The 13126-nt window shown below is 38.8% G+C and overlaps 1 protein-coding gene across 1 annotated transcript in view; it reads left to right on the top strand.

Annotated features, from left to right (window-relative positions):
- The first annotated feature begins 1481 nt into the window (after positions 1 to 1481).
- lgr4 (leucine-rich repeat containing G protein-coupled receptor 4) overlaps positions 1482 to 13126 on the top strand; it is a 34550-nt gene continuing 22905 nt past the window's right edge. The window contains exons 1-2 of the mRNA XM_062423437.1: positions 1482 to 2445; positions 12274 to 12345. Coding sequence (XP_062279421.1) covers positions 2261 to 2445; positions 12274 to 12345 — 257 coding nt within the window. The 5' untranslated portion in view covers positions 1482 to 2260. The remainder of the gene's footprint in view (positions 2446 to 12273; positions 12346 to 13126) is intronic.

Here is a 13126-nt window from a genome sequence, read left to right as displayed (position 1 = left end):
ACCTCTTCCTTTCAGAGTTTCCCCCAGTTTCTGAGTGCTATTTGAAGGAAACTGTACTCACTGACACCTTGACTTTCTTCGCAATTTCTCTGTAGGAAAGACCTATACATTGTAAAAGTGTTTTTGTATAATTTTCAGTTTTTGGATAACCTTACCTTTTTTTTAACCTCTGGCAGTTCAACACACATTTCAAGCTATTAATTGGACTTGAACTGCTTGAATTTCAATAAAAAACTGGAAAAATTGGGGTGTTCTAAAACTTTTGACCAGTAGTGTAACTATATAATGAGAGGTGGGAAGTACTTTGGTTAAGAGCAGTTACTTGTACTTTACTGGCATATTTCTATTTTGTGCAACTTTTTAATTCCACCACATTTATTGTATAGTTTACTTGATACTTTTCAGATAAAGATTTTAAATCATAAAACACATGTCAACTTTATAAAATGTGATGTATTGCTGGGGGGGGGGGGGGGGGGGTCAAATCGGTTAAAGCACTCTGACATTTTAAAACATGAGAAATCTTAATCTTAATCTTTGCAGGGATACCTGCAAAGGTTTACTTTTTTAGTCTCACAGGTGCTTTATTCTATCATTTCAAACGTTCATGCCTTTGTCAATCAATGTGACTTCACATCATTGTTTTCTGTTTCTATTTTAGTGTTTTTTTAAAAATACCAATGTATTGTAAGTCAAAAGCACCCATCCACCCATACCGTTTGACTTGATTGAGGTATTTACTGAGTTCATGTTTGCCATGGGACCTAATTTAAAGTGTCACACACCATCAGGAGGGTGTTGGGGCACTCTGTCAGTCATTTTGAAGGTTTTATGGAAAGATTTTTGGGATTATGGTTGGGCAATATAACGATATTATATTGATATAGTGATATGAGACTAGATATTGTCTTAGATTTTGATTGAGGTGATCAAAAAGGTATTCCAGTACACACCAGGACATTATTGACACTATTTCAGCAAAAGATTACGTTAAATAAAAAAGAAGTATGTTTTGCTTAGAGCGAATCTGATGAAGCAATGCGCAAAACGCATAGTTTACTCCTTTTGTTTATTAATGTAATCCATAAATAAAATAGTGTCAGTCCTAGTATCCTGGTGGAGTACTTTTTTGATTACTGCAATTTGCCCTGCATCAGCTGACACCCTCTTCAGTTTCGTATTGATATCGAGGTATTTGGTCAAAAATATTGTGATATTTGATTTTGTCCATATCACCCGGCCCTAATTGGGATAAAAGCTGCAATTTGTATTAAAGAAAAGTAGCCTATTTTCGTTTGACACAATATGCAAATGATATGTTACTTTCCTAAAATAATAGTTATCATCTCTTTTTTCAGATGACATTAATTACGTAATGTTTAGAAAAGAAACATTTTGCTATGATGGTTGTTTCTTACAAAAAATTCTTGGGGCCCCCAGGGGCCTCAGTTGGTAGTCCTTGTATGTTAAATATGCTGGCAGGATGAGGGTTAAACAATCCTAACTGTGTGCAGCCTTGTGTGAGCAGCTTTACCTGACTTTTACAGAGTCCTATAGTAGCGGTGTGAGTGTGCGGCCGGTTGGCGCAGGTTTTCAGTGTTAGAGGCAGGCCGGGCTCAGTGCTGCAGGTTGTCCGGTAGGGTGCCTGCAGAGCTACAAGCATGCTGTTGATGTCAGGAGCAAAAGGAGGGGAACGTGAGGAATGGCTGAAAGCTGACGGTGATCTGTAGCAAACAAACCAGGACGTCAAACGATTATCCGGTAACGTTTAAGTGAACATATCCCCGCCGCCGGGATCAGCCTCTTTTAGCGACGCAGTAACAGACACCGCTCGGTTTTTTGGGGTTATTTAATGGGACAACGAAAACGCAAAAAACGCAAGGTAGGCTACCGCTGCTGTCGCCAGCATTGCTACTTTATTTTCATGGACTAATACGACACGGAGGGGTTTGGAGAAATGTTCACGGCAAGGTACACCGCTCGTCTTCGAGGGCAACGTCGGGGTTTTAACGCTAGCTAAACGTTTAATGTGCATTTCTTTTGGTTTATGTATGAAGTGTTTTATATAGTTTTTTTTGAAAAGCCTCGGTTAGGCTTCATCTCTTCATGCCTCTACCGACCAACCACATGAGAAGTCGACGTCCGGAATAGATTAAACCACAAACAAAGCCCCCCCTCTCCTCTCCGACCTCTTCCTCCCCTCCTCACTTTTTTTTCTTCTTTAAAATCGTTGTCACCTGAAACTTGAAGAGGAGGAAAAATGCGTGTGGATTTGTTTTGGGTATGTTTGTGGTGTTTCCTTCGCCCCGGTGCCGCCGGTCAAGGGCAGTCGACTCCGGCCGTCTGTTCGCCCTCATGCAGCTGCGATGAAGATGGGGGTGCAGACTGCTCCGGGAGAGGACTGACCACCGTCCCAACTGGGCTCAGTGCGTTCACTTATTACCTGTAAGTACTAAAAACGCAACCACTAAACTAAAACATGTCTGTACACTTCTTTAATGGCTCACCAGGAAAGGCCCCCACGTATGGGATGTTGTGTTTACAATTGATTGATGGACATTGAACATCACAGGGGTAAACTTTGCACAAATGTCTGGCCAGAGGAAATGCTCCAGTGAAGATGTAGGGATGAGTGCCCTGGTTTAGGTTTCTAGTCTGAGTCACTGCACATAGTTCCGTTTAAACATCACACAGTGAAAGCTTGACAAGTAGTCTCCAAACTTTCCGTTGCAGCCAAAAAGTTAACTGAAAAAGCATTATTTCAAGTCACTCTTGTTGTTTTTATATATGTTTTTGGACTGAAGTTCATTGTCAATCAAGGATTAAGTTTGTGAGATATCAGAAAGTGGTGAAAAAGGGCCCGCACAAGCTTCAAGGGTCAAGGTGATGGCTTCAGATTCAACAGTCCCAAAGATATTTCATTTAAAAAAACTGAGAAAAGCACCATAATACTCATATTTGAGATGCTGGAAGCCAGTGAAGTTTGATGTCATATACTTGATTAAAGACTTATTGCAGATTATGTGTCTGTTAACTAATTGTTTCAGCTCTAGGCATGTTTTTAAAAAAAAAGGATTTGTTTCCATTTCCATTGCAGCATGGGAGTTTATCCAAACAGCGCCTTGTTCCCAGTGTTTAATGTGTAATATAAAATAATTAGGAGTCAAGCTGGTGCCATTATCACATTCCCACCACAGGTCTGTCGCCACCACTACTTTAGATACTATTTTTTTATGAGAAGTACAGAAAATGGGCACCACAGGTTGGCTCTTCACACAGTGGTGCAGATACAGTTGATTGTTCCTGAAGAAACTTCTCGGTTTGTTTCACAACCTCTGGGTTAATCATAAACTAAAGTAACCACCTTGGAACCAGTATTGAAAACAGCAATTTTTTTGTGTGTGTGGCTTTTTGTAATTACTGTGCTGCCTCAGCAAACACATAGAAGAAATTATGAGTTGAAGTTTACACAGGCGCCTGTCTGTTTTAAAATGAGTTTTTTAGTGAAGTAAAATAACCTGTGTTTCACTGTCACCTAGCCTAAAATTGAAATCACTATTGTTAAGAAAGTGTTAGATAAAGTAAACAGAGGAAGTGTATTCATATACCAGTCTGTCAAGACATGTCACACAAGGCCTGCTGCTTGCAGCTGAAACTCACAGCATACTTTTTCCTCTGGGAAAAAAACCCTCCCAATTTATTACGGGCAGTCTGACATTTCAGTCTCTACGTGAAACAATGTTTTCCCAAAGTGATATCACAGTCCTGACTGCCACTCTGCTGCTGTACTTTGTGCCAAAATGGAGACCAATATGTTGTTTTCAAGATTGTGCTAACTTCTTGTCTCGCAGTGTGTGTGTGTGTGTGCGTGCTCATGGTTATCTAAATGCTCTGTGACAGGTTTTAAACACTGAACTGCCTAATATATTCAGTTCAACCTCTTAAAGTATGTGAAAGGTTGTTTGTCCCTGTCGCTGTCTTACTCTCATTTGTTCTCCTGGTCTCTTGAACTTTAGTTGTCCTCTCCCTCTCCCTCCGTCTTTTGTATGTGGAGCACTGGGGTTAGGGATCATGATGGATTAGTGAGACATATTGCAGCTGCAAGAGCTCCTTCTCTCAGGGCTAACACACCCACAATAGTGGGCTGATATGTAAAGAAAAAAAACTCCATATACAAGTATTTTGTTATTACAGTGTTTGAGCTGAACGCCAACAGAATTAGTTTGTAGCTGTCACGTCTGTAGTGTCAGCGTGATAGCGTGGAGAGACGCTGAGAAAAATCTCATCTGGTCTGTGCTAATGGGAGGGAAGGTGTGTACATTTAAAGATACAAACACATATAATGGAAGAAACAGGCAGATTAGAGGTAGTGTTTTGTAAGCCTTTAAATGTCTGGGAAATTCCTCATTACAGGATTAGTATTTAATTATTCTACATTTGTACGATTATTGTTTTGTTGATATACTTTAAAAACTAACTTGTAACAAAAAGACCACACATTTTTACAATAAATCATATGACAACACTGGAGTTGGCTCTTACCTACAGCCCACAGGGGCTTGAGTTTTGGCTTCTGTAATGGAAACAGCCTTGTCACAGAAAAGCAGATGAGAGAAAAGAGGAGGCCCCTCAGCCAGTAACAAAGCAAACACTCCTTTTGAAGGTATGTAGTTTACCTGCCACCGAATCTCTGCACAGGTTTCTTTTTCCCCCTGTGTTGGTATAGCGTCTGTGTGAACTCTTGTGCATTTTAAGGTACCAAAAGGGGGGTTACTACAACTTCTACCCTAGTTGTGCTGTGTCCTTTCATAGCGTGAACAAGGTTGAGACTTAGGGGAAAAAGGAGGGGTGGCGTCAGGGGTCTTGCACTCTGCTGGTGGAGCTCGCTGGCTTCACCATTGGTGCCCTCAATCCATTTTTAACTGAATGATACTTTTGTTCTTGGTCAGCAGAGGTGAAAGGAGCCAGTCAGTGGTTCCCGCTCCAAAACAGGATGACTTGTGGATGGGAGAATATTAACACTCTCTCCCCCTCTCTGACTCCCCAGTCCTCTCCTCCACTTGCACACCTATTTCCACCCCCCATGTTACACAGTTTCTAACAGCTAATGATTGTATGTTTTCTCAGGTCTTGTGCAGATTATCCAAAAACTAAACATCACCACTGAGTTAAGTTTGGTAGAAATTTAAGGTTTTATCCATGACAGTAGTTTACTTTGTGTTATGACTGAGTAAAACAGAGATTGATTGCTAAGAACGTAAGACTGAAGACCATTTGAGAGGGTACGAGGACAATGAAGAGGACATATTAAAGAGTAATGGTCGAATGTTTAGAAGTGAGTTTGGAAAATAATTAATTAGCAGAGCACATCAGGGACTTTTAACCACATTTTTAGATCATTTTAGGTAGTTGACATTTATGTAAGTGCACTATAAGGAGCCATGAAGCCCCCTTATTTGGCAGGCAAGCCAACAGTGCTAATTGCTGTGCTGAATCTGCTCTTGGTATTTGCAATTAATGTGGCGTAATAAAAGTAAGTTAGCTGGTGTCTTACGCAGTAAATGGTGGGCATATTTAGTATGCGTATGAACTGATTATATGAACTGTCTATAAATTTCATCCACTGTATTAGACAACCCTAATTAGATTTTGACAAAACTGTCCAGAGCAATGTCTGTCATTTGTTCCTGATTTTCAGTGTGACATTGATCGACAACAACATGCACTGCAGCATTTGTTTAATTGTACAGTTTATTGTGTTCAGTTACGTCTCTGTTTTTCGAAAGCAGTTTACCTTAGAGTCTCGCCACTTTAGTGGCTCAGTGAGCTGTTCTTACACTAATTGCTAATGCACAATGACAATGCTGACATGCTGATCTTAACCAGATAGGCTTTCCGTGTTCACTATCTTAGTTTAATGTGTCATGCTAACATTTTTAATTAGCGCTAAACACAAAGTACAACTGAAACTGATGGGAATGTCGGTTATGCAGTTATTTGATCGTAAACTAAAGTACAGACATTATTGAAATTTTAACTTGATGAAGTTGCTAGATGAAAAATGAATGTATAACCAAAGTTATCACAATTCATCCTGAGGGGGGAAGGTGCTGTTGATGTGTGTACCACATTTTGTGGCAGTCTATCCAGTAGTTGTTGAGTGAGCCTCATGGTGGCGCTAGAGGAAAAATGAGTGGATCACCAAAATCAGAAGGATTCATCCCCTGGGGAAAATGAATGTCAGGGAAAAACTGAATGGAAACCCATGTAATAGTTGTTGAGATATTTCAATCTGGACCAAAGTGGTGGACTGACTGACAGACTGACATTGCCATGCTGGTAACATCTAAAAATGTGTAAATTATTAAATCAGCAGGGAGACGTGGGGAGCTCTTCCACACCTGGAAGTCTGGTTTCACTTGTTGTGGAAAGGGATAAAGCCAGAAGAAAAAGCTGAAGGAAGTGAACATATGATTTGCATTCCAACATATGTAAATCCTAATATAGAGATGCAAAATCCTTGCTAGTACTATAAAAAAGGTTGGAAATGGAATCAAATGTATACCACTATTACATTTAGACTCTGTATCTGGTGCTTTAATGCAGCTGTAAATTAAAATAATTGACTTTATTTAAATCCTTTCTCTATTAAACTTTTGAATTGAGTGTGGTATCACACTGTGTTTGGAGGCCTTTTTTATACAGTTTAGAACAATTCATAATTATACGCAATGTTTCAATATGTTTCCTTATTAGTGAGATCTGAAATTAAAGTTATTCAATCGTACTTAATGAAAGGTTTACAGCTGCTTACTGTAACACTGACTGTGCAGTAAAAACAGCAGCTGCAGTCAACGTTGTCTGTGCTCGATCAACCCCAGTACTGAATGATGTGCACTCTGAAGTGTTTTGACAGAGCTCACAGCCCAAAACATAGTGATGTACTTCATCTGTAAGTTCAAAAAGAAGCTAAAACGACATTTAAGGTTGTAGTTGGGCACATAATGCAGCTAGTATTAAAACAGTAGTATTAAGTAAAATCAAAACATCTGTTTCATCACACAACTCGAAATCAGATGAAATGTAGAGGAGGTAAGTGTAGAGTCTATTAAAATACTTTTGGCTTTGAAGCTTCTGGTTTAAATAGCAGGTAACTGAGGGTGATCAATGAAAAAGGGGCCTGTAAAAGAAAATATATCATGGTCATCATAAGAAAAACACAGCTGCATGTAAATTTCGAAAGCTCCAGAAACTGATATAACATTTATTTGCATGAATGGTAGACAGAGCTGCCACTAAAGATTGTTTTATTACTGATTAATCTGTTTATTATTTTAGCTGTCAATGGATTAATTAATTGTTTTGTCTACACAATGGTGGAAAATGTACATCCACTATTTTCCAAAGCCCAAGATGACATCCACGTCTTGTTTAATCAGGACCAACACACCACAATCCAAATATATTTAGTTTACCGTCATAGAAAAGTGAATACATCAGAAATTATTCATATGTGAGAAGCTAGGTTCAGAGAATTTCTTCTTCAAAAATGACTCAATGGATTAATCAGTCATCAACAGTTTACTCAAGTGTGATGACTAATCGACAATCAACTCATTGTTGCAGCTCCAAATTTTGACAGACTTTTCATAAGTGTAAGAAACAAAAAAAAGAACATCTTCCATTGTTTGGTGACAGTTATTCATTCATTTTCACAAGAGTACGGCATCATGAGAGTTTAGACAAAAGGGAAATTAAAATAACAAAATGCTAATTAGAGTTTTAATTCCCCATGACTCCAGAAGCTGCTCCTCACATCTCACCAGACCAACATTGTATGAATCAGTTGACTGACTGAGAGATTAATTCACCGCTCAGCTTTACTGTCCTTAAAGCCGTTGCAAACAAGCTGTGGAAACGCAATCTTGAATGAGAGCATCTTTCATACTAAATGCAGTCTAATGTCTCTATGAGTGGGGCTTCTGTGCATTTTCTTAAGCTCCCTCATATCTTCATTAGTGCTCCAGCAGCACTGTTACTTTATACATAATGTAACTTGTAAAGTTTTTTGTTTTTTTTCTGTGACTAGCAGTCTGTGCTGCTTTTTTCTGATTGGCTGGCACGGGATCATTAACGTCAAGCACTGATCTGGTCAATGGTTAAACCACCATCAGTGAGCGAGATAATCAAACTGCAAGTAACCATAGCAACAGTACCTCTTCTTTGTGCTGCGTTACCAGTTAACTGACTGTTTTACATTAAATAATCATAAACAGTATTGATAATATTCTAAATATGATTGCAGCAGACAGGTATCAGCAGAAGGATAGGTACGTGACGTCACATGGAAGAGCGTCTGTCACCTAGGTTACAGCTTCAGACCGCAGCAAAAACTCTGCTGCATTTAAGGCAGACTTTTGCGTTTTTACCCTTTAGACGTGAACGCAACGGTGGAGCGTTTTTTAGGATTTCAACTCTGGAGGCTGGTTTCACTTTTTTGCATTTTTAGGCCTCAAAAACATAGTCACCGTCTAAATGAAAGGCACATCCGATAAAATATTTTGTTGTTTTCACCCGCGAGCGTTGTCGTGTAAACAGGGCCTCAGATGACAAGAATGTAGAGCTTGTTTCACTTTTACTTTCAAGACGGGATGTTTTGACTCAAAGAATACAAACTTACTGGAGATCAAATTTAGTAGAATATGGGAATTAAAACAAAAGGATGGATTGTAAGTCATTTTGAGATTATTTAAGCATTACAGGTGCTCTCAATTGCAGTTTTTAAAATGTTTTTAAACACAGACACAGTATCACTGTATAGTATTACTCATGGACCTCATTTATGTTTTGTTTTGTAGCACTGAATCACACATTAATGGATATAATGGGCTTTTATGACCCTGGTTTAACGTCAAAATGAAAACTAATCTAAAACATTCACTTTAATAAGCTGTTGCAGTGAGGTGTAGGAGGGTGTTATATGGATGAATAATGATTTATTATTACTACAATGTATTATGTTGTGCATTATGACTGAAATGTTGGATTTTAGTTTTATCAGGCGACGTGATCTTTTTATTTAAGACATGCAGCTTTTCTTCAGAAGTCTGTTTTGGCCACGATGCCACAGTGGCTTGATTTGTGAAGTGTTACACTGATGGTCCTTCTGTTGAAACCCTCCATAGGAACTAATGAACTCTCTAGTTATGTCAACGCAGCTCCTGGCATCTAGGCTACTAGCACAATCAAAGTCCTTTCCTGGTTGTTTGTTTTGGTCAGGTGACCAACTCATGGAAGAGAGTGGGTAATTTATGTTTTATTTTCCGTAAATGTGAAAGCCTTTTGCTCTTTAGCAAGTTTTGTCAGGTGTTTAAGTTGACTGTAACAGTAATACCCGTATTTAGTATCAACTAAGCCCCTTGTGAGATATAGTTTATGCAGTAATTTAGTGACTTGTAGATCTGTATTTAGTAAACATGCTATATCTAGGCTAAATTTGAACCTGCCACTAGCTGCAGATCTGTGCTTCATTTCTGTGTTTAAATCGTTGTTATATGCACTTAAATCATGTTCAATAACCTAAACCGACCACATTTCAGGACCATCAAGCTGTACATTCATATTGAGGACATTCCAGACAAAAAAAGTAAATTATTGTCTGGAAATCAGTTACAAAAAAAACCTTTTTATTAGATTATTATATCAAGTTGTACAATTTTTCAGAAGAATTCAGATACATTAAACTTGGTAGATTCACTACAAGAAAATGCATAGTTGGTCTTTGATTTACATTTATAAGGCACAACATATGACCTATCCCATTTCATTCATTCTGATCACATTCACGAAACCTTGATAGCCTGTTTAAAACACATAATGTCATCAGATGATGACCACACACTGTTTAAGACAGGAAACATGATTGACTCCTAGCGTTTGTGTCCATTAGTACATTTTAGCAACTGAAAATGGTCTATTTTACCATTGTAAAATTAAGAGTGTTATTTAGAGACTTTCTTCCCATGAAAAACTACTATTGACCAGCAAATATTCTACAGTGAAGGGAACAATTTAAAATTTAAAACTCTTGCAGGTTAAAAAATATTTTGAGTCATTATTTTTTGTGTATTGATCGAGGCAGCATTTCAATTCAACATAGTGTGCAGCCTTTTTATGTTTGTGTGTGTTATTTCATGTTGGCTGACTAAAAGACTGTATTTTTAAGGGGATTATATTTTGACTTTTAGAATATGTTCATGCTTCACCTTTGCAGCCATATTTTCCTTTCCTCAAAGCACGTCTGCTGCTTTTCTAAAATTTTCTGCTTCCTTTCCACTAAAATGAAGTCAAATGTCACATGGGATAGACATTTACTGATACATGCTTGTAGAAGCGTTTAGGCTTGTCACCATTTATCACAGCTGCATTTTTAGTGTCCTCTTCAATCTATCTTAGCAGGGACAGGCAAGGGCCTTGATGAGTAAAGCAGCCAGAAACAGAGGGAGGGAGGAAGTGTGATAGAGTCATACAGGACTCCCGTACTCCTCTGCCCTGCATGTGGTTCAGACAAGTCAACAGTCTGCGGAACATTTAGTCAAACGTTTTAAAATGTGGTTAGGGATGTATCCATCTGACCACCAGCGGCGGCAGATCTGCAGCAGTGGTTGCAGAACACCACCAGAGGTTTTTGGCGTAGGAAAAAATGATAAGGAGTGGGTGGATGTTGATGGAAGTGTTGTTGTAGCTGCACAGTCTATATAGTAATTGGATAACCAGGTAAGTGGAGATGGACCATAGGTCTCAGGGATGATGAGGGTTCTGTCGGGGCCCGCCTTTTAAGGCTTCTGTGAGCGTGTGTGCGTGTGTGTGTGCGTGTGTGTATGTGTGTGTATGTGTGTAGCTGGGACTGCAGAGGAAGGGCAATATGATCCTTGTAGGATTCAGGGGCCCACACACAAGGTCCTAGAGAGATCTGGCAGTGAAATTTAAGATGGCCAGTTGGAGAGTGAAAGGGGAGAGAGGGGTGCTGGGGGTGCTTCATTTGTGAATCCCGGATGTTTTTCAGTGTTGATATGTGCCATCTCTTTGAGTTTGTTATCTGGGGGGTTTTCTTTGAAGCAGGTTCATGGAGTCTGAATCAAGATTAATGTGTACTACAAAGACTTGAGCCTTTTGTCCCTCTTTCACAGTGACATTCCCTTACTTTTGTAATAGTCTGTTAAAATAATGCTGTGCTCTAAAGTTACTATACTTTTATATATTTTCTGTATGAACCACATACATATTGGTGTGTTTCAAAAAATGATCTTTATGATAAACACATATTTTCATATTAGCTTTGGTGGGGAAGCAAATCAAGTCCTGTGTGCATATTTTTCATGCTGCTACATGCCTATCTTTACTTGAAGTTGGTTTGAAAAATGAAGATCCCTGGGGCTAAAGAGAAGGGCTTTTTCAAGACTTTTTTTTTCTTTGTGAGGTTACACTCATGCAGGCACAGTCAAAGAAGGAAAACTGCCATAAGGGATAAGTGACACAACCACCCTTTTGTTTGTATTTTTAGTTTTACGATCAGAATCAAAAACCTCATGTTCAGCTTATTTGGCAAACAAGGTCTTATACACAGGTGATGTCATTTTGAGAAACGAGTAAAAAACTCTGAAATAAAAATTTTAAAAGTAGGACAACTTCAATTTATGTAACACATTGTAAAATCAGGGTTACAAAGTGCTTCACAGTCACAAAAAAACCCCATAAATAAATATTTTAGAACCATGTATTTAACCAAAACAAATTAATCAGCAACCATTTTGATGATCACTTAATGATTTAAGTCAAACATTTTCTGGTTCCAGCTTCTCAGATGTCAGAATATATAGTAAAATGGATATTTTGGGGTTTTGGACTGTTGGTTGGAAAAAAGCAATATGTCTGTTGACATGACTGTGTTCCCCAGGATATTTTGATGGGTATTTTTGACTTTTTTCTGATGCTTTTTAACCCAAATGATTAATTTATTAATCATTAATCATCCAAAAGATCAGCATCATTAATGGGTTATTAAAATACTCATCGGTTGCAGCTCTAAACAAGCAAAATAGTTAAAGGATGAGACAAATTGATGATTTCAATGTCTTTGCACCTCATGAATGCACAGATTCTGAAATTGTCTTCACTAAGAATTATTCAAAAAGTGTCAGTAAACTGACATTTTACAGTTTTTGGTTTTTACTGGTTGTTGTACTTACTGTTTTTTTTCTTAAATTTCCACAGAGACCTGAGCATGAACAACATCACTGAGCTTCCAGCATATGTATTCAAGAACTTCCCTTATCTGGAAGAACTGTGAGTACATGCCCCTTTTTTTCTCCTGTTAATGATGTATTCACTCAGTACAGTGTTGACATGAGGGCTGGGCTTTATGACATGCACCTGGATATTTGAGTTTGTACTGCAGCCCACAGTATGGGTGCATCACCATGTCCTTCTCAGCTGTTACTGATAAGCACAGTATTACACAGTGTTAGGAATCACTCACCATTCATGAAATGAACAAGAGCCATTATAAAAGGTACAGTAAAGCTCAATTAAAAAGGTGATGTGAGACAGCAGGTATTGAAGCTACAATCATGTGACATCCTGTGTGGATTTTTGCTTTTAAGGGATTATCAGGGTGGCAACAGCACATCTCCGCTCTGGGGCTTTGTTGAGTGGCGTACATCTAATCTTAGCGAGTGTTTGTTATTTCTCTACTCTTTAAATACTCCTCTGTCTGGCTCAGTGCTGCTGGGAGTCCGAGATAAAATCTGTCTACCTGATATCAGGTAACATGCAGCCCTGAGAATGCAAAATGACCAGAGAGTGAACACACTCCAGCGGTTCCAGCTCCACTTGGCCTTTGCAGGCATGTTTTTTCAGCACTCATGCATCTTTCAGCCGGCCGAGTCTTCACCCTCTTCTTTTCCATACACCACTCCAATCTGCTTTGTCGTAAGGCAATTTACTTTTCATCGTATTGTACGGAGGAATGCAAGGCAGGAAGGAGTAGGGCAAAACAATGGTTTCCATGACAACAAGGCAAAAAACCCCCCCCAAAAAACCCCCAGTCTCACTGCCACTTATTTCA

This window comes from Scomber scombrus, chromosome 1 (assembly GCF_963691925.1).
Source record: "Scomber scombrus chromosome 1, fScoSco1.1, whole genome shotgun sequence".
Classification (NCBI taxonomy): domain Eukaryota; kingdom Metazoa; phylum Chordata; class Actinopteri; order Scombriformes; family Scombridae; genus Scomber; species Scomber scombrus.
This window is presented reverse-complemented; position numbering and strand designations above follow the sequence as displayed.